At 41.1% G+C, this 20,305-nt stretch overlaps 1 protein-coding gene across 1 annotated transcript; it reads right to left on the reverse strand.

Moving 5' to 3' along the window:
* Nucleotides 1-4,127: 4,127 nt before the first annotated feature.
* Nucleotides 4,128-18,986, reverse strand: card14 (caspase recruitment domain family, member 14). The gene is made up of 19 exons (XM_035660957.1): nt 17,791-18,986; nt 17,122-17,259; nt 16,704-17,029; nt 15,960-16,118; nt 15,686-15,805; nt 15,256-15,381; nt 13,363-13,515; nt 13,145-13,270; nt 11,997-12,097; nt 11,331-11,380; nt 11,047-11,107; nt 9,375-9,591; nt 9,156-9,282; nt 8,067-8,307; nt 7,763-7,956; nt 7,480-7,641; nt 6,922-7,040; nt 5,882-5,997; nt 4,128-4,985 (listed from the first exon to the last, which is right to left on the reverse strand). The coding sequence occupies exons 1-19, from the start codon at nt 18,002-18,004 to the stop codon at nt 4,778-4,780; spliced, it is 2,958 nt and encodes a 985-aa protein (XP_035516850.1). The 5' UTR covers nt 18,005-18,986; the 3' UTR covers nt 4,128-4,777.
* Nucleotides 18,987-20,305: the final 1,319 nt, after the last annotated feature.

Below are 20,305 nucleotides of genomic sequence, written 5' to 3' on the forward strand. Positions count from 1 at the left end.
TTTTATTCTTGAACCCCCACCTCTCTCTCTCTCTCTCTCTCTCTCTCTCTCTCTCTGTCACTGTCTATAATGCACTTTGACAACACACAAATCACTGGAGTGGTTTCCCAGCAACAGGAGGGAGGGTTTGGGGTTTTGGACCCTGATGGAGCCAAAAACGTCTTCCAGGAGAGGAAATTGATTCAGTGGAAGTCTTAAAAAAATCCTTCAGATCCAGTCAATAATCACCCCCAGATAAAAAGGGGAGAAGGGGTGTATGTGTGGGGTGGGGGGTGGGGGGGGGGCATTGATTATCCTTGTTTTCTGCTACTCAGTACATGCAGGCAGTAAAATCAAGAGCTGGGAGACAGCCAGTGAAACAGCACGACAGTCTGATGAAAGACAGTGGTGCTTTAGGCTTGTGGTCAGAAATCAAAGTGTCCCCTCTCATCTCTCCCTGCTCTACCCTCTCTCAGTAGGAACCATGTTTTCCTCTCCCAACCACTCCCTCCAGCCCACATTCGTTTCTCTCTGCCTCCCCCCTGTGGCCACTAATGGTCACGGCAGCTCTTTTAGCTATCAGTAAATGGGAACTGTCACTGACTGTTTTGCTTTTACAGGGTTTATACATTTAACTATGCTTTGCTGTTAGTTAGTATTAATCCTTTGCAGATTATTAATAATCTCTTATGACGTGGATTAATATAAGGCTTCGAGTTGCAAGGTTGTGAACGCAATGTTTAAAAAAGGATCCTATTTTAAAAATATTAGATATTATGTGCCTCGTAGTTTGTCAACCTGGTGTTTTTTAATGTATGCACTCTAACAGCTTTCTATTTAAAAAAGCATTAGTAAATTATTTGTATCAGTCATGACACTTTACAAACCCTATGCCCAACGGTCAAGTGGTACATGAAATATAACTTGATCTTGAATAGTGTAAAGCAATGATTCTCAACCTGGGGGTCGGGACGCACACTAAGGTTTGCCAAAGCATCATGTGGGGGTCACGAGGCCTTCTTGATAAGAGGGGTGTAAGAACAAAATATACACAGTTGGCCTATGTCCAGCCTATTAAGTGACAAATCATTCAGAATTGTATTTAAAAAAAAAAAACCTCCTCTCTGATGCAATATTCAGAGGACATAATCTGCACAAAATTCATCCAAATCACTGGTTTTACAGAAACTTCCTGCAGTTACTGCTCGCTGTTTGGGTTCATTGTGCTGTTCATCAGTTGTTTACATTGTTATTGTTATGCATTAAATATAATATGAAATATCCATAAAATGCATCACTAACTCAGGGGTCATTTGTTTACTCTATAGAAAAGGGGTCCCTTACAGAAAAACTGCTGTACAGAAGACTGTAAGAACTACAATAGTCCAACAAGGAAGACACAGAGAATGTCCTACAGTACTTGGAAAATTAATATGAAACTATTCTTAGTTCTTCCCTCACTACACGAATAGACGTTTTGCTTTAGTTTTAGGTGAATGAGTGAAACCCTGTAGAAAATACAGCCTCTAAAGCTGTTCAAGAAATATGAACAGTAGTTCATATTAAACAGTGCTGTTAGAAACCGACATGACATTAAACTAAAAGAATGTGAATACAGTGTAATAAACTTGACATGCAGCTTTGAGATTATAAATTCCATTTTAAATTTGCCATGAGGTGTTGCTCCTCAGTTTCCAACTATAACTCAGCCAGCAGCTTACAGGTTACACGGGTCTTGCATGCAGACATTGGCACACTGTAAACTGAGGCCCGAGGGCAACATGTCAATCACCCGCACAGCTGTAGGCTGAACTGAAGGTGGAAAAATACACTTCACTGGCATCCAGGTACAGTTAGTCATACTATTTAATCCCTTCCACAGATTCACTTGAAACACTTTGGGCCAGTTTACAGAACAAATTCAGTCCAATTAAGCTAGCAGACGACCTACCTGTAACTCCCGCTCTTTCTCTGTCCGTGAAGCTCCAGGAAAACTACAGGGCGGGTTTCATTGAGGAGCCAGGTGATGTCGGGTGTCACAGTGTTGAAGTTCCTACTATTATCACTGAACAAACCAACCCTCACGTTTAAACGTACTATAAGCAGCCTCCTGTATCTTTTTTTCCTCAAAATGTCAAATATTTCGTTTCCATCTTGCTCCCTCTGGTGGTGACGCAGCTCATTTAGGGGGCCTGTCAGTGCGTCTGCGCAGACTCTCTGATTCCACCTGAGACCTGCAGTCTCTTCAGGACCTGGCGCTCATCACTGTTAAATGTGACAATAGAAGACTGGGCTTTTTTCAGCAAATGGAGATTCTGGAGGAATAGGAATTCCCTCTAAAGATTTATTAACCTTTCACAATTTTTTTTATCAGAAAATAACTGAGGATATCTGTTGAATTTCCCTCTGGATAAATAAAGTATCTATCGTATCTATCTATGCTATCTATCTATCTATCCTATCAGTCTATCTATCTATCTATGTTCTGGAGACAGTTAGCTTCCTATATTAGAACAGTAATTATAGGTGTCATATTTTTTGCAAAAACAGCATTTTCTCATGTCCTGATAACAATCTTATATCTTAAATTAAAACTTTATATTTTAAATTAAAATACAGGTTGTAACCACGTCAACTGATTAGCATAACCCATACAATGTTGTCTTATATTCCTACAGGCCTGCTTAATACGCCTCTTTAAGACACAAACGATTTTATTCCAAAAGAATTATGCATGTCTCATCATGACCTCAGAGAGCTGTGACTCTGTGCTCCCTCTGTCTCTCGTTGGACGTGGACGTTGGTCTGCTAGTGATGCATCTTGGATCTCTCAGGCCCCGTCTCCTCCAGCGGCTGTGTTTCTTGCAGAAGCGTTTGTGGTTTCTGTAATAACTCTCTGTGGTTGTCTTTGAGTGTTTCAGCTCATCACTCAGTGTGCGAGTGCTGCAGTTCTGCTCCAGTATTTTCTTGGTTTCTCTGTGGGAGTCAGTGCTTGATGGCTCCTCCTGCTCTAGCTCTTGCTCCCAGACATCCTGCAGCAGGTAGGCGCCCAGTCGTTCAGGGAGTCCATATGTGGAGGGACTGGGAGCTTCAAATGATGATGTTGAAGGCACGCAGATCTTGGAGGCCACGGTCTTTCCAGGAAACAACACGTTCCTGCCCTCCTCACATGCAGCTGGACCATAAGCTTTTAAAATCATACACCGTTGACAATGACACTCAGGAAAATGTGCGAGTTCTGTCAAAGTCTTTCATGTCATAGTAAAGGATATTTCACAAATCAGATGCTCAGCAGTTACCTTTCTTTCTCTCTTTTGGTTTCATCTGTTCTTTAGGAGTAGACATTGTGTCATCCAGAGTAGTTTGGGCTATGTTACCAGCTGGTGACATTCACATGGGCAGTATCATTTAAATAATAACGCATGTATATGTTATTTTTTAAACTTGTATGCCTTTATCAAATTTTTCCTGAAAGTATTATACATAAACTTAATATTTATTTATTTAGAAAAAAACATACATTTGAATAATTTGTCATCTTCAGCCCAAGTGACACACTTTTGAAAGAATGTATGGATTTGTCAAAAACTTAACTGAGCACAACTTAAATAATTAGTTCAGTACTGAGGGTACTGACAACATTTATACTAACTTTTACTGTGGTTATACTGTTTTCATAATTATGAGTAAAAAACAACCATGACTTACGTTAACATGTACGCTGTCTTTAACAGCAGGCTTTCGATCATGTGTCTTTTCTTCAATCTACGAAAAAGAAGGATCTCTGGAGAGTTTTAATTAGTGTGCTAATATGTTGATCATGTTTCTTTGAAAATTAGTCAGCTCCCGTCAGCATATTTAACTTATGATTTAAAGTCAAAAGTCAGATGAACTTGTGTTTGTGCTGAAATTGTCTGAAAACTATAACTGTGTAATTCACCTACAATTAATTAAGCTTACATATTTACATTAAGTAAATGACAAAAGACTAGTTGAAGCTGCTGCACAAAGTTTTACAGTTAATCCAAATTCTGACACAAACATTAAATAAGCTCCAAAATAGTAACATAATACCAACATGATGCATGGAAATGATGAGTTTCAAACTTGACTTAAGATAAACTATTAAACTTTGGTACACTTTTTATTAATGTGCACTGTAAGACAAAAAAAAAAACACAAAAAAGAAGAAATTTAAATGGATGTTGTACATAGTTTTTGAAATGCTGACAGTAAAGTCATAAAGAATGTTTCAATAAAGTTAATGGCGAAACCATGAAGAAGAAAAAGAAGAAGAAAAAGAAGAAGAGGAAGAAGAGAAGGAAAATAGAGCAGTAACATGAACCCGACATACAAGTTACAGATGAGAGGTTGGTTATGACAGCTCCAGAGCATTAAAAGAAAATCCCTCATAGTGGGAAATGATCTACAACATATTGTAGAGATACAGTACATACAAGTCATTACAGTATGTGTTAATGATACATGTTTGTGTTTTTAGAGGACACCTCACACCAGTGTTTGCTTTAAACAACCGCCTCAAAAAGGGAGGCAACAAAATGTTTCTGGGAAGAGTAAATAGTGATACAGCTTCATACACTCAAAGCACAGTATAATCCATTATAAGACTTTATTCACCCAGTTACTCATAAGTATCATAGATACATACTTGTGTTTACAAAAATAGTTCTTGTAAAGCTTGGTTATACTATTCTGATATATTTAACAAAAAGCCCTTTAAGAAATCCTAATTATTTTTTACATTTTCTTTTGATTCTTTTCTGTTCTGTCATCTACTTCACCACAGGTCAGGCTCCACCCACACAATCTTCTTCTGCTCCTCCCAGATGATGGTGCGCAGGCTGGTCAGAAGGGAGGTCTGGTCACACCAGGAGTCCGGAGCCACGCTGTGATACAGACACGGCAGCTTGTCCAACAGCGGCTCCTCGTTCCTCGAACATGCCAGCAGCTGCTCCTCTGACTGGCCGTGGCGCTGCAGCTTTGACCTGGAAGAGTAGGAGGGATGAAGAAAATAAAGCACATAAAGATTATTGTTGGATCAATATTATTTTTTTGTTTGTTGGAGGTTTGGTTGTGGATTTTTGTTCATAACTGTCCAAATGTAGACAATGTGACATCTCACAGACATCTCTGCAGTACATTTCTTCACTGATGTAAAAGAATGATTCCATTCTCTCATCACTGAAACTCTTGATGTCAGTCCCTCAATCAGAGCAAACTGGTTTCTTTCTAGACGTAGTTTGAACTGTCCGCTATTGTACGAGGAGAAATCTTCATAGAAGAGGCAGAGATACCAGTTTTTCCAGTAACAGCAGCACCAGTAGACCAGAACACATTGCAGTAATTTTTTGTCTTCAGTGGAAGAAGTGGAGAGGTGTGCTCTGAACTCATAAATTAGATCATAAGCTTAAACCAAATTAGATCATAAATTTGAAAATCAAGGGGGATACGCTTGCAATATGTCTGCCTTCTCCTGCAGTTGTCTACTATTTTCAGGTAATACAAAAGAAACAAGTAATCAGCCAGTTTAAATTTCAGTCACTGTAATTGCGTTTGATCTAATTTGGAAACATAATTAGTTACATTACTAGTTACTGCCAAAAGTAGTGGAATTACTCCCAACGAGGCTGGCCATCAGAAGTTTAAGCCTGTTGAGGGTGTTAAAGTAACTGACAACATAACAACTGGAATACATCACAAACTGATGATATGCAACACTGCATTTAAAGGCACATGTCTTGTGCATGGAAGCTGTGGCAGATATCAGTGAGGTCATCAGTACACGTTGAGGTAGGTGAGTGCTTGTAGTGATAATCTGAATATCGGGGCAATGACGTGAGCTCTGTCAGTGTTTGTATGGAGAAGAAGGAGGACATTTTACCTCAGTTTACGTGCACTACGTGCAGACTGGCCAATGAAGATGATAATAGGGAAGATCTCGGACCGGTGCAGTCGACGCACGCAGTCCAGCCCCAGTGGCAGCACACAGTGAATCCCCTGTAGGAATAGTACATGGAATATGGGTTAAAAAATAGGATTTTTGAAAGAGCATGATTCAAGCGAGTGCTGTTAAATGAAATATATTTTGATGCATAATCTGTGAAGATGTTTGTGTTTTACTTTTTAACTGATTTGAGCTGATCAGTGATTGTGATGGATGTTATAGCAACTTGTGGTAGCAAGTAATGTTTACAGTGTTCACCAATTGTAGTTTAGCATGTTGGCATGCTAACATTTGCCAATTAACACTCAATGGAAAGGACAATAGAGGCTGATGGTGGCGTTGAGATAAAGGTCTCTATTTTAATTCTCTATTTTTATTACGATCACAGAGAAGCATGACAACAACAGCTGAACAAATGAAGAGACACTTCTAAATCCATTATCTTGATGGTGCAGAGTGGCACAGACTTAAAAAAAATATTATAACATATATATGTTATAATTTTTTTTTAACAGTTAATTGCTACAGTGATGATAGAAACACAAAGCGCTGCACTGCGCTCTGGAGCTGCACGGCTACAGATTTATCAGCATACAGTAGGCGTGCTGCTGCTTCAGATGGCTGCAGGGATTTAAGGAAGTATAGATCAATTTTTCTTAATCACATTAAAGATTATTGTTTGTTGCTGATTTAAACACTGGCTGGAGAGTGTTTGATCAAATTCATTCATGTACATTTGAAGCATTATTCAGTTATTACTGCTTATTGGCTGCAAGTATTTTGTTGGGGCGAGCAAGGAAGGACATGTTGACACGTAACCGCTAGTGTTGCTGAAGGTCAACAGGTCATATACTATATTTCCTTTTAATCCTCCTTCATACCACAATTCACTGAGCCACCTTCTTCTTCTTTTGGAGTTACAAACCACTACTTCGAGTGCCCAAATATAAGATCTGTGTTTTATTGAATGTTCTGACCTTCTTCATGACTTTCTCGACACTCTGCAGGGTGTAGCAGCAGTTTCTTCCCTGCTCACACTCCTCCAGGATCTCGGATTTCTGCAGCCGGGCTGCGTGCTCACAGGAGCTCAGCACCTCTGTAAAGCAGAAAGGTGGGGAGGAAGGGGAGGGAGCAGAATGTTTACCTTTAGTAGTGTCATTATCTTATTTGATTTTCTTTTGCATGTGATGCTTTTTGTTCTCCTAAATAAACTAGTTCTTGTAATGATCAAATTTTCCCACAAAGCTCATTAAACTTTCATTTGACCCTATCTCTGCAGGGAACACTAGCAAGCATTTACTGTCTTTATAGCCTCTATCATTTTTATTACTATTTATTCACAAAGTTTATTTCCTTCCTGGTTTGCAGCAACAGACAAACATGTGATCTGTCAAGTCAAACAGTCTTATCTGTCAGCAAAGTAAAGTGTGTCCCTGCTCTGTATCTAAAATGTGTCTTCAATGGCATATGCTCGAGCGGAAACAGATGAATGCACATGGTTTCATTTCAGCTTATAGCAAGACAGTACATCTTACCAGGCTGACAGAGCTGAAAGCCTTGCCAGTCTGCCAGCTTCTTGTCCAGGATGCGTCCCAGGACGGTGGGCAGCAGCAGGACAGGCCTGCAGATGGGTGGGTAGTGGGGAGTGACCAGGGTGTAGGGCATGAGGGATACACAAGTTTTGGCTGCAGTATCACCTACATAGGAAATAATATACACTGTGAGGTAGGTAAGTGCTTTCATTTAAAAAATCCTAAAACAGCACATTCCAGAGACAGTAAAGTTAGATACTGTACTTTTGTGACTCTGCTGTTGTACCTGATTCTGTGCTCTTGGCCTTTTCATCCTCCACACTGACCCACAGTGGGTTCCTGCCCAGGCGCCCGGTGCTTACAATCCTCACAGCCTTCTCCTTGTTCTGGGGCCCCACACGCCAAACACTGACTAGCTTCTGACACTTCTTTGTTTGAAAGCTCATGTCTTCGATTGCTTGGATCAGAAGCCGCTGTGCCCTGTGCCATCGGAAAATCAGTACAAATTCTCAGTTTCAAGCATTGTGAGCGGTGATTTCATCCCTATGTTGACTGACTGACATTTCTATATGCCGCATCAGTATACCAACCTGTAATAGTTGGGAACGGTTCCACTCTGGAGGTCCAGTAGCTGACAGGGGTGAACCTGGCTTGCATGCCATGAGTCCCCAGTGCCAGTGGGTCGTGTGTTGGTCACATGAAGGATGTCGTTGCAGGAAATGGCCAGGGTTCCGTTGGGGCCAGCAGGGAAGGACATGTTGACACGTACGTAGAAGGAGTCTCCGGAGGATGTCTCACTGCTCTGCAGCTGCTGCAGCAGCGCCTCGTAGTCTGAGCATGCAGGAGGACACTTTAACTAAAGCCACTGGATGTTTGTATCTTTGACATTACGAGAGATCGGACAATATTATTGTGTATCGCAATAAAAAACACTTTCCATTATTGTGATAATCGTGAATATCCTCACAAGGCCTGACTTGAAAAAGCTGTCGAGCTCGCCAGCATACAGTCCTATATTAATGTCCTGAATTCTTTTAAACAAGGGGAACTTTGTCTCAGTCTAACTAGTCTTGTGTAATGTACCGAAGAATGTTGCAGCTCAGCCGAATTCTTTGAATGATGCAAAACAAAGACACCTTCATAAATACAGCAGGTTGATTAACATTATATCCTTGTTTTATCTCATTCGGGGAGCAGCTTAGATCTCAAGGGAAACAATCTGCTACCTTAAGGCCTGATATCAGCTGAGGCCATGAACTTTTATTTCCAGCTAATGCCAAGTTACAGTCACTGTGATTTGTTATATGTGTCTCATGACTTAGCTCTTGCATTTGTGTGTGTTTACATGTTTGTGTGTGTGCAAAAACTAATTTTATTTCTGAAGATTAAAGTGCCAAATGCCTTCTCTTGTTGTTGTTGTTGTTTGTTGTTGTTTCCCCCCAATTATTATGTAATTTCATGATTACAGCACGAGCAAATTGTTCCAATGCCACTGTTACTGGGATTAGGCGGTAAATGAAATTCACTTATCATGTATATAGTGGAATTTGTTTCAAAGATTAATGAAGTCTTGAACATGGGAAATGTATTCTTATATCAATTATTTTATGACAGGTATCACTTTGGCTTCATATATGATCATATATACCAGTGTTTTATATACAGGTTGTGGGACATACCATCTTGCCTGGGTCGAAGGGAGAGATGACAGAGGCCCTTGATCTGGCCAAGAGCCCACATAGCTTCCTCTAAAGTGGAATCCTCCAGCACCATCCTCAGAGCCTTCTGGTTCTGCTCGCACTTCACCTGTAGAGCAACAGTATTATATAGTAATATATATATATAAGAAACGCCTTCACTAGTAGGCAGAATGATTAGAATTAGTGTTTAAAACTCACCTCCACTATCTGTGCCCCAGGGCTGATGCCGACAGTATGGGCAGCGCTCCCTTCTGTCACCTGGTGCACAAACACTCCGGTCTTATTGCCTCCAATCACTGCCAGCTGGCTGAGCAGCGCCTCCCCTTGGAAGGAGATGCTGAGCACACGGCCATTAACGCGAATTGCTTTCGGACGGGAACGCATCAGGAAGGGAGGGGCTGAGGTTCTTGACAGGCTGGTGAGAGAGTAGATTTGGATTATTGTAAGGATTGTATTGTTTCTTTTTATGGAAAGGGAAAATGTTTTTGAAGCTCAGCTTTAATGTGACGATGTTGATCTTTGCATTAGATGAACAGTGTGGGAATTGTTGCTTTTTTGGCCACTTTAGTGGCATTGCTTAACAATTGTCAGTGTTGGTTGGTCCACCACTTCAGTCCAGACTTTAATTAATTAATGTCTCCACAAATTTTGGATGGATCGTCATAAAATATGGTACGAACTTACAAACTTGTAACAACTTTTTTTATCTAGTGCAATTATTAACTATAACTATAACTAGTACAAATACCTGCAAACCTAATGCCAGTCTCATCAGCCTCAGCTCTACTTTGTGTTAAAGTACCAACTAATAGGAATGCACTGATTGGGAATTTCTTTTTTTGTTGTTATTTATTCCCTTTTGTGCAAGGCAAGTAAAGAAATCGACAATGATCTCTGCCTTGTTGCAGCTTAGTCTATTTCTCTTCTCACTGAAGATGTAAGCCGCAGAGCTGAAGAGCCGCTCACTGTTCGTGCTGCTGCAGGGAGCACATCTGTATTTGCGAGCAATTTGTGCCAGGGCTGGAAAACAGAGGTGATTATTTCTTCAATATCCGAAGTTTGAAATAACCAACACAATAATTATCCAACACAAAATTGATAGATAGATAAATATCGGCCACTGATGTCAGTCGGTACCACCTTATTTGCCAGGTCAAATATCAGCCGATACATTGGTGCATCCTAAACTAAGATGTTGACACTATTCTACCTGCTAAACATCATTGTGAGGATGTTAGCAAGCTGATGTTAGCATTAAGCTCAAAGCACTGCTATGCCTAAGTACAACCTCATTGAGCTGCCAAAATGTATTTTCAAGTAAAACTAAATAAAGTCACATTTAATATTTGGCTGTGAATCCTTTACAGTCAATACAGCAGCCATGTTTACATGTTCAGTTGATCAGCTGGACTGAGGTTAGGTGACTGACTGGTCCGGTCAAGAACACTGAACTGTTAATAAGTACTAAACATGAGACAGCACTTTAACCTCGGCCAGTGCTAATAATTGATTATTATATTTTTGGGGGATTTTATTTCCTTTAATGACAGTGGCAGCTTAAGAGTGACAAAAAGAGGGGATGACATGCCACAGGTTGCAGTCAAACCTAAGCCCGGTGCAGCAAGGACTCAGCTTTGATACATAGGACACCAACTCTACCAGGTGAGCTACCAGGGCGCTACAATTATTGATTATTAATTTCCACAACTGTTATTAACCTCTGTTAAATGTATTACCACCTTAACAGTACGCATGACCTTGAATTTACAATATGTCACACACATTCAGGTAGACTGCAGTCTACTTTAGAAATGCTTAATAATGAGAGACTCTTTATCTATAACAATGTTGGTCCAGTGGGACGCCTCACCCATCAGTGCTGGAGCCATTAGACGAGGAAAGCCTGGGTGTCTGCTTGTCTTCACTCCCCACTAAACAAAAGAGAGGCTGTTTAATGATTTGGCATCAAGGTTGTTTCCCTGGAAGTAATGTGCCAGAGTTAATGTGTCACTTTACAGCCCTGACAAAGGTTCAGCACTGAACTATAGCTAATGAAGACCCTGCCAAACAACAGCAACCCTCCACCCCCTGCACATAGAAATATAAACAGACACTCGCTTAAACAAAGACAGTTCATATGTTTTCTACACATACCACAGGGGAGAAACACAAAGTCTTCCAAGAGAGAATCAGTCTCTTCTAAGCTGCAAAAGAAAAGAAGACAACAGCTACATGAACACCTTTATCAGATCGCTCTGTCTCTTTTTGCCTAACACATACTGATAATACTGAGTACTATAGGGTAAGAAGTAAATGCCAACTGGGACATAACTGTCTGCCGTGCAACAACACAGAGACTGGTTTGGTGGGTAGGAATAATTATAGCCTGATGATGACAAAGCTGAATCTTTTGTCCATACTTTGAACATGAGAACACAAAAGTTCCCCTGAGCCAAAACACAAGAGGAATGTACAAAAACCGATAGTCTTTTCATGAGTGCTCTCTCTGGGCTTTGTATTTCTCTACACCCTCTACTTGCAGCTTTCATGTGCTCTTCAATTTACTCGTGATACACTTATTTGTCTCTGTATAACCTGATCCTAGTTAGCCCCTCTTATTCCTGTAAATCAATAATCCACCTGAATACCATCATGTCAACAGAAGGGAATGCAGAGGTCAGTGAAACCCGCAAATCCTTCCTGGTGGGTGTGCTGCCAACAGTCTTGGGACTAATAATGTACTTTCAAATACAAGCATGAACACAAACACACAGTGACATATACTGTAGATGAACAAGGAAACACAAAAAACACACACACCTGCTTTCCGCATGTAGAGCTTGCTCCCTTCTGCGGAGAGAGTCTGGACAGGGAGGCTCTGCGTTTCGGGATCGGACACTACTTACTGCAGCATCTTCACACTGTACACATACATACAGATACACATGGTACACAGAAACAGAAATTCATTACAATATAAAAAATAAGAAAGTGCAATACACAAGAAAGAATTAAATCAGGTAAAATAATCAGCCATAAAATATACTGATAAAAAGCAGACCTACTGTTTTTTTTAAATATATATTTCTTTGGGCTTTTATTGACTTTAATTAATAGTGACAGGAAAGGGGGGAGAGATAGGGGATGACACGCAGCAAAGGGCCACAGGTCGGATTTGAGCCCAGTGCCACTGCAGCCTTGGTATATGGGGCACCAGCTCTGGTCTTATTCTATTTATTTTAACATATCCCACAAATAGACTAAAAACAACAATGTGTTTGTCTGACACATACCCAAACCCATTGGTTCCTATTGCCAACATAAATCTTTAAAAACAGGTTGCTAATATATAGTTTCTTTTAAAAAAAGAAGCCAAGCCTATTTTAACAGGAGTAAAGAGTGAGTTCGTGAGGGACTACTTTCAGCGCCGATGAGTATTAAACAGTAGTGACAATAAATTTGGGAATGACTCGCATTAAACTACAATGCCCATGTTCATCATAATAAAGAAACACATCACCCAGTGCAATGCGGTGGCACATTTGTGTGCTGTTGTTTTTGGAAATATTTCTTTGGGCTTTTATTGACTTTAATTGACAGTGACAGCTGAAGAGGGACACCCCTACATTTCTAATAGTTTTGGGGTGTTAATGGAGCTCTATGGTACAGAGGAATACCATATACAAGGCTAAGGACACACAGACAATACTTCTTGGTAAGATAAGTTCATTGATGGTTTTGGTTTTCATGGTATTTGTTGACAATAAGAAAATTACAAACTATTGCCAGCTTTATTCGTTAACACAAGCAGCTGTAACTAATAAAAGACATGAGTCATGATTTAGGATCAGGAAATATTTGAAGAATCAGACCAAACATTTGATGCCAATGTTTGATACTTGATGCTTGTTCAGTGTTCAAAAAGTATCCAATATCCAGTGCCTCATAAAATATGATGACACACTCACCTCTGAAATAAAAGAACTGAGATGGGACATGGGATTGACGGCATCCATGCGGCGAAGTCTACGTCGGGTTGGGAGTGGGTCTTCTTCAGAGCTGGACCTAGGGCTCGCCCAGTCCACCACCCTCTCCTTTGACAGAGACACAGAGCACTTCATTAACATTACCATCATATTATTATTAGCTCTGTATGTGTTGTGTTTATGTGCGCATGAGAAATTACATCATCAGAACTCTGCTGTTGTTTTCTGGGGCTGCGATTGGCCTTCAGGCTGAAGACCTGCTCTTGGAACTCCACCAGCTGACACCTCAGGGTGTCCTTCTCAGCCAGGACGCGGGCGATCATGGCCTGGGCCTCATCTCTGGACAGGTACGCCTAGAAGCACAGGAAGTGTTCATATTTATTTTAATACTTGAAGTATGCAGAATCGACTGCACACAGGCACACCTTGTTTCTCAATCATGCAGAGAGACACAATCAGAGAGCATGACAACCACAATGGCCGTACGTCTCAGTCATTCATTGTCTGAATGAATAAGTATTAATGTATGTGCTAGCTTCACTGCCAACAGAGGTGTGGTATGCAGGATGTTGTCAATGTGGTCAATTGTCTATGGCTGGCAGCTGTTTATCTTTTGACACATTCTGTGAACCCAACAACTCAGAAACAATGCATGATACAAACTTCAGTTGCAACAGTGTTTGAGTCATGTGTCTCTCATTGTTTATAATGCCTGACAGAAAAACTGCTGCATTTATTTTGTAAGGAAAAATGGTAGTGTTAGTTTGCAGCGGCTATTTTGATCTTAATTCAGGGTTTCTGCAGGTTCCAACAGGTTAAATTTAATACTTTTTAAGACTCAAGTTTCAAGATTATTAATGCAATCAAAACTTATTTTCTGTCTCTACCACAAAAAAGTACAAGGAATATGAAGGAAAATTGGTATTGGATCCATGTGGGTTTTGGTTTTATAGTTGTTACAGTACGATCAATATAAACTGTTCCCAAAAACACACTGCCACGTTAAGTAACGTTAACTTCATTAATTCAAACAATTTTTAAGACCTGTCAAATTCTTATAAGACATAAGATATTTTAAGGCCTAAAATTCTAAATGTTGGATTTCAGACTTTTCAAGACCACTGTTAATTCCATATATCTTGATTCTTCAATCCCAACATGATGAATATAGTAGAACATCGGGCAGTTCAAGTGTTGGTTCTGTTGTTTTAAAATTTAGGAAAGATGGATTTTCTGCCAACCTTTTTTTAAATGAAAGAGCAAAGTATGCCAACACCACAGTCACGTTCATGCAGCTCCTGTGTGTCACACATCATATAGCAAGCATGAGCCACGAAGTACATCCAGGAGCTATTATTATTACTGTACAGTCATGTATTGTTGGTTACAACGCAGCTCCAGCGGAGCAGCTGGCAGCTGCAGAATGTGAGTTGCTTATGGCTGCCTGACAGTTGCTAGGATGTGGGTGGATCGTTCATTTAATTCTTTTCGGAGGACAAGCCTCAGTGATGTTGAGAGGAGCATTTGGAAGAGAAACTGGAAACTGTTACGACAGGTGAAATGTAGCAATACACAATGTTTTTGTAAAAGTTGTGTAATTTTACTGCTCAATGACAGAGCGAAATAATAGTGTTTCCAGTGGTGTAGTGCAGGGTATACGCAGTTATGTCGAGTATACCCATGGCACGCTGATGCACATCATTCAGTAGTGTTCTGCGAGCTGATATTTTCCCCCTAGGCATAAATGAAGAGTACACCCACTTCTTTAGGCAGACCACTGAGTATTTCCACTAGAGGAGAGTTTAAACAGTGTCCCTTATCAAAGAGACATAGATAACAACACACCCACACACACAACAGGGAGTTAAAGACAGTGAGAGCCAAGAGAGCTGATTGATATTCCATACTCTGCACAACAGCACTGCTGAGACTTGACTGCTTGACATTTGAACAGGATAAACAAACAGCATGATGTGATGCAAAATGCGTTCCAGGCAAAACACATAAATAGAATCTAAGACAGAAAATACTGCTTTGGAAACCTGAATTAATGTTTTAAGATGGCAATGTTTGAGTGATGGATTGTTCCTTACTTGGTCTCTCTCTGCCTGCAGCTCTCTTATCTGGTTCTGGATCACGGTGTTCTTCTGCTGGTGCATGTTACAGTCCAAGGTCAGCTGCTGCACCTGGAGGCTTAGGCACTCCTTCTGATCCAATAGCTGAACGCAAATACACACAAATACACACACACACACGTTACACTAATGTGGCCTCAAGTGTTTAAGGGGTATAATACAGATGTACAGGATGTGATGAGCAAGTTGATGCACTGCTAAGCCATGAAGGAGGAAACTCTCTAACATACGTTGTGTTGTATTTCACACTGCATATTAAACAGATTGTTCAGGAAGTAGCTTTAAATTGAAATTCTCCCCTTTTGCATGTCATGGCACCGTGTAGCAATGGGATGATTATCATAGACAGTTCCCGATCCAGGAAAAACACAGAAAAACACAAACACACCCCTTGTTTCTCTGCGAGTAGCTTTTCATTCTCCTCTCTGTAACACCTGAGCTGCTCTGCAAGCTCCACCTGGCTGTCTATGGCCTCAGCCAGGTCCTGGGCCAGGATGTCCTGACGAGCCTGACAGAGACACAACAGTGACAGCAGGTGAGACACAAACATGAATACACAGGTGGCTACTGACTCTTTCACTGTCTAAAGATTATGAATGAAGCTGTCACTATTCCAGATAAATCAGCAAATAAACACAGAATGACTATGTGATTATTCTCACCGGGTCCAATTTTTCCACCTTCACCAGCTGGCAGCGCAGACTCCTGACTTCCTCTTGCAGTTGTGGCATCTCAGCATGCGGGGCACACCTGAGCGAGCGACGCTTCTGGAACTCGTTCTCCATTTGTGCCTTCTGGAGCTCAGTCTGCAGCTGATACACCTGCCAACACAAAACAACATGCTGATGGGACTACAACTATCAGTGTTTTCCCAATCCATTGTGTGTATTGTAACCAACAACCCCACAATCCACACAGGTATTCAACTTACAGTTAATTAGGGGAGAAAAGCAACAAATTGCATTTGAGAAGCTGGAGCTAGCAAATACACTGGATCCTGCGCACTTCCCATAATGCAACTTAGTGGCATCTTTCATTAGACCCTCCGTTACAGGTACAAATCTTTCAAACTCTGTGTCCGAGGTTTAAACTGAAACACTAGGCCTTCTGCTCAAAACATGCAGTCTCCAAAACCAAGCCAAGATTACTTGGAGTGATGTCACTTTCTCAGGCAAAGCTCTTCTAGAGCCACAAAAGACATTGCATAACTATGTTCACATGCTGTGCTCACAGTCCCTCCATATGCACATGTAGCCTAATCTTCTGAATATGATCAAGCTACAATTCTCAGATTTCAGTTATTTAACCCTGACCTTTATGGGCCTTTCCCCTGAGATCACAGCTTTGTGTTTCAGGGAGCAGAAACTCATTCTATATAGAGGTGAGAGTTAGTGACGATCACTGACCTGCAGGTTGAGGTCATGGAGGCGCATGTTCACAGCAGATCTGTCCTCAATGGCGGCTGTGTAGCGCATATACAAGTCACACTTCTCATCCTTCAACTTAGTGACTTCGTGCTGCAGAGAACACAAGTGTCTCCGCATGCGTTCGTTTTCAGACTGAACGCATCTTGACTTCTCCTCCTGCTCCATTATCTGCCTGATCTCTGACTCCAGGGAGGCACAGCGCGCACTCATTCTGCTAGCCTCGCACCGCGCCTCCTGGAGCTCCTTCTGCATTCCCGTCACTGCTCTGACCAGATACTCTGTCAGCTCTGAGTACTTTATCAGGCCTGCAAGGAGAGCGGTGCAAGTCACACATACAGCAAGTGATAGAAAGAGACAAACATCCCCTTAAAATGTAGGGAGACGTGAAGACACTGACCACTAAATCTGGAGGGCTCAGTGCTGGGTTTGCGTCCAGTAACTTGGGTGTACAGGGTCGGGTAGTGGATCATCAGGCTGTCCAGCAAGGCCACAGCACCATTCCTCCCCTGGGTCCTCAGCAGGTCCAGCATGTAGCCTGGAAACAGTAGAGGACAATTTAATACTAATCTACTATAATCTACTAACCACCCAATAAGTGGTTGACCTGCAAATAAAATGACAAAATAGGATCAGGGTTCTCTTTGGGTCAGCAGTGCACCCTCCTTTTTCTCAGTGGGGTTTTAGTTTCTTTCAGTTAGGTTGTGTATTTTTGTGCCTTAGAGACAATCTCCGTATCTGACCCATCCTTTTGACTCAACAGATTTAATCTAAAGATAACCATCAGGGATAAAAAGTGTTTTCTCTTTGATAGTTACCTAAGATAGTTCCCCTCTCTGATAGCTCCCTACAGTAATCAAGATCAACAATTGGAAGAATGTGTTCATAAGCAGCACAATGAACTCTTGAAACTTTACCAGGCTGCATAACATGCTGGCTTTAAATTTCTACTAAATACGTGTTCTCAGTGCTGAAGAGTTGCTGGAATTTAAAAAACAGAATGCACTTGTCGTCTACAAACTGAGGCAGACTACTGTTTCTCTACAATCCAAGAAGTGATAAATCTCACTGGTTCTCATGCTGCGGTTGGTGAGGTTGTGGCAGGAGAGGATCTCATCCTCGTCCATCTCTGTGAGTACCCTGGCCTGTCTCAGGTACGGGATCAAGGTGCACGGCCGCACCCCCAAGGAGATCCGGTGGCGGTTGTCATTAATCAGTTCCCACAGTTCCTCCTCGCCCATGTCTCTCAGGTCTGGACCCTCAGGAACACACTCTCCTGCCATCCTGAGTGTGCTGTGTGAGCGTGATAGCGAGACGGTGCTGAGTCGATGGGCACAGCTGAGGCAAATGGAGCGAACACACACCCTCAGCTGCAAAATACAGTCACGTAGTCATTACTGGAGGTAGACGTTGACTGGAAGAGGGAGAGAAGCACAATAAAAGGGCCAGGCTCTTTCCACGCCCCATGGGTGTTTGTGTCAAAGCATTTGTGTGTGTTTATGTGTGGGGGCGTGTTGGGAAAACCAGTAAGACAAGACCACTGTGACGCTGAGCAACAAGGGACTGGCTCTGTGAATGTTGGCACAAACACAGGCTCTTACACACAATCACATTTCAGACACACACACACACACACACTCACTCAAAAACCATCAGTAAAGTGAACCACACATATTTCCCCACCATTCATGCTCTTTGTAACATTTGTTTGCTTTACACAGCTAATTCAATATCTAATCACATCATAAACCTCTGCCGCTTTCTATTAAGGACTGCAGCCAGATTTGTTTGTTGAATGGAGTCCAGTCGTGGCCTGTGGCAGGAATGAACAAAGCCCCTGGCTAACACAGAAACATTCGACAACATGGGAGTTCGCTTTAATAATTCCTAATCACAGTAAAGCAAACACACATACCACACCGCTGACAGGAGCAAACACTGAGCTATGAAGTGCAAAGTCCTCTGTTAAAGAAGGAAATAAGGTTGGGGGGGCGTAGCTGGCAGGAGTCAGCGCAAGGTCAAACAGCTTCCCATACTGTTCTCTAACTTACCACCTCTGTGTGCGGACTTACTGTTTACTGTACTGCAAAGGGTTTATGCAAACAAATGAAGCCTACTGTAAATGATGTACTGGGGTAAGGGGTAAATGGAAATCTAGTGAACTTACCAGCTATGGAAAGCATGGAAATTTAAATAGCTAAAAATAAAACATTTTCAGAAGTCTGAAGTTTCAAATCATGTCTGTAGAGCTTGAGCAAAGGACACAAAACACACACAGCTATTTATGTATTACCAATGAATAATTTGGAAGGAAGCAATTCCAATTAAAGGTACGTGTGCCAGTAAATTGCAATACTGAGAACTGTGAGTCAGTGACTACAATAGGGCAGCACCCTGACAAATGACAGTAACCCTCTTCTGCTCAACAACAAGGACTAACAAAATATTATCCTGTCGCCCCCGCATCGTGTACATAATTCAGTATTCTGTACCCTGACCAGCCTCTGTCAACAGCACAAAGCTTGCTTATCTCCATCTTTTTTATTTCATGTGTGTGGGCAACTGAACGCTACTGGGGATTTCCCCATACAACATGATATGATAATATACAAGGAAAGCAATAAAAAAATGAACTGGTCAACAGAACTTCTATCCTAAAAAACTGGTCCCACATACTTAACTGCAGAACAAGTGTGGAATTGGAAATTGGTAATTAGACTGAAAGGTTATCCACCACAACTCTCTATACATACTATACTTGATAGTTAACGTTGACTTTGGAGTGTGACGGAGAGGGATGGAAGGAAAATATTACAGCCTAAGAATTTCAATCAGTTAAGTCTTGAAGGCCTGTTTTCAAGAGGAGCACAGAAATTCTTTGTAAGCATAAAATACATTTTAAAACTAACCGCAAAAGCTTAACAAGCAGTTGTGGTCGATATACAGTGCAGAATGTTCTCATTGTCTTCGCTCCTTAAAGTGAGACTATGGGTGCATTCCGATTGCCTAGTAGTTCAGCCATGTTAAGTAAGATCCTAAACTGTATGGAGCAAACAATACTCAGTTCGAAGGTACCTGTGAACTGTGAAAGGAAGAACAACAGATCATTGCTTTGCTTGAGGGGAAGCAAGCATTATAGTAACAGTAGCCTATGAAATAATCTGTAAACAATCTGCATGATAGAAATCTGACACTTTAAATCTTGGAAATGAATCAAATCACATTTATTCACAAGTTATGTACATTTCAGCAGAAGTTTTGTGATGGTATTAGTTTTTGTTTCAATATATATTCAATATTTTACTTATTATTATATTTTACTTACACTAGTCGTGTAAAATTCCAACAGTAGTAGCAACAGGTATCCGAGATGTTTATGTTACCAGTGTAACGCAATAAGGAAGTGACTTGCAGGTGTTCTGAATGGAGGTATCTCATCAAGGGAAGTTCCCCTTAACTGACATTCCCTCAACAAGTTCTCTTTACTTGCGCTATGGAAAGGAACAAAGCTTACAGAACTTTTATTAAATGGCAGCCATTGTAGCCAAAATAAAATAATGTATTAAGTACTGTAACAGTAATAC

Source organism: Morone saxatilis, unplaced genomic scaffold (assembly GCF_004916995.1).
Source record: "Morone saxatilis isolate NCDOM2014 unplaced genomic scaffold, NCSU_SB_2.0 Contig17, whole genome shotgun sequence".
Taxonomy (NCBI): Eukaryota; Metazoa; Chordata; class Actinopteri; family Moronidae; genus Morone; species Morone saxatilis.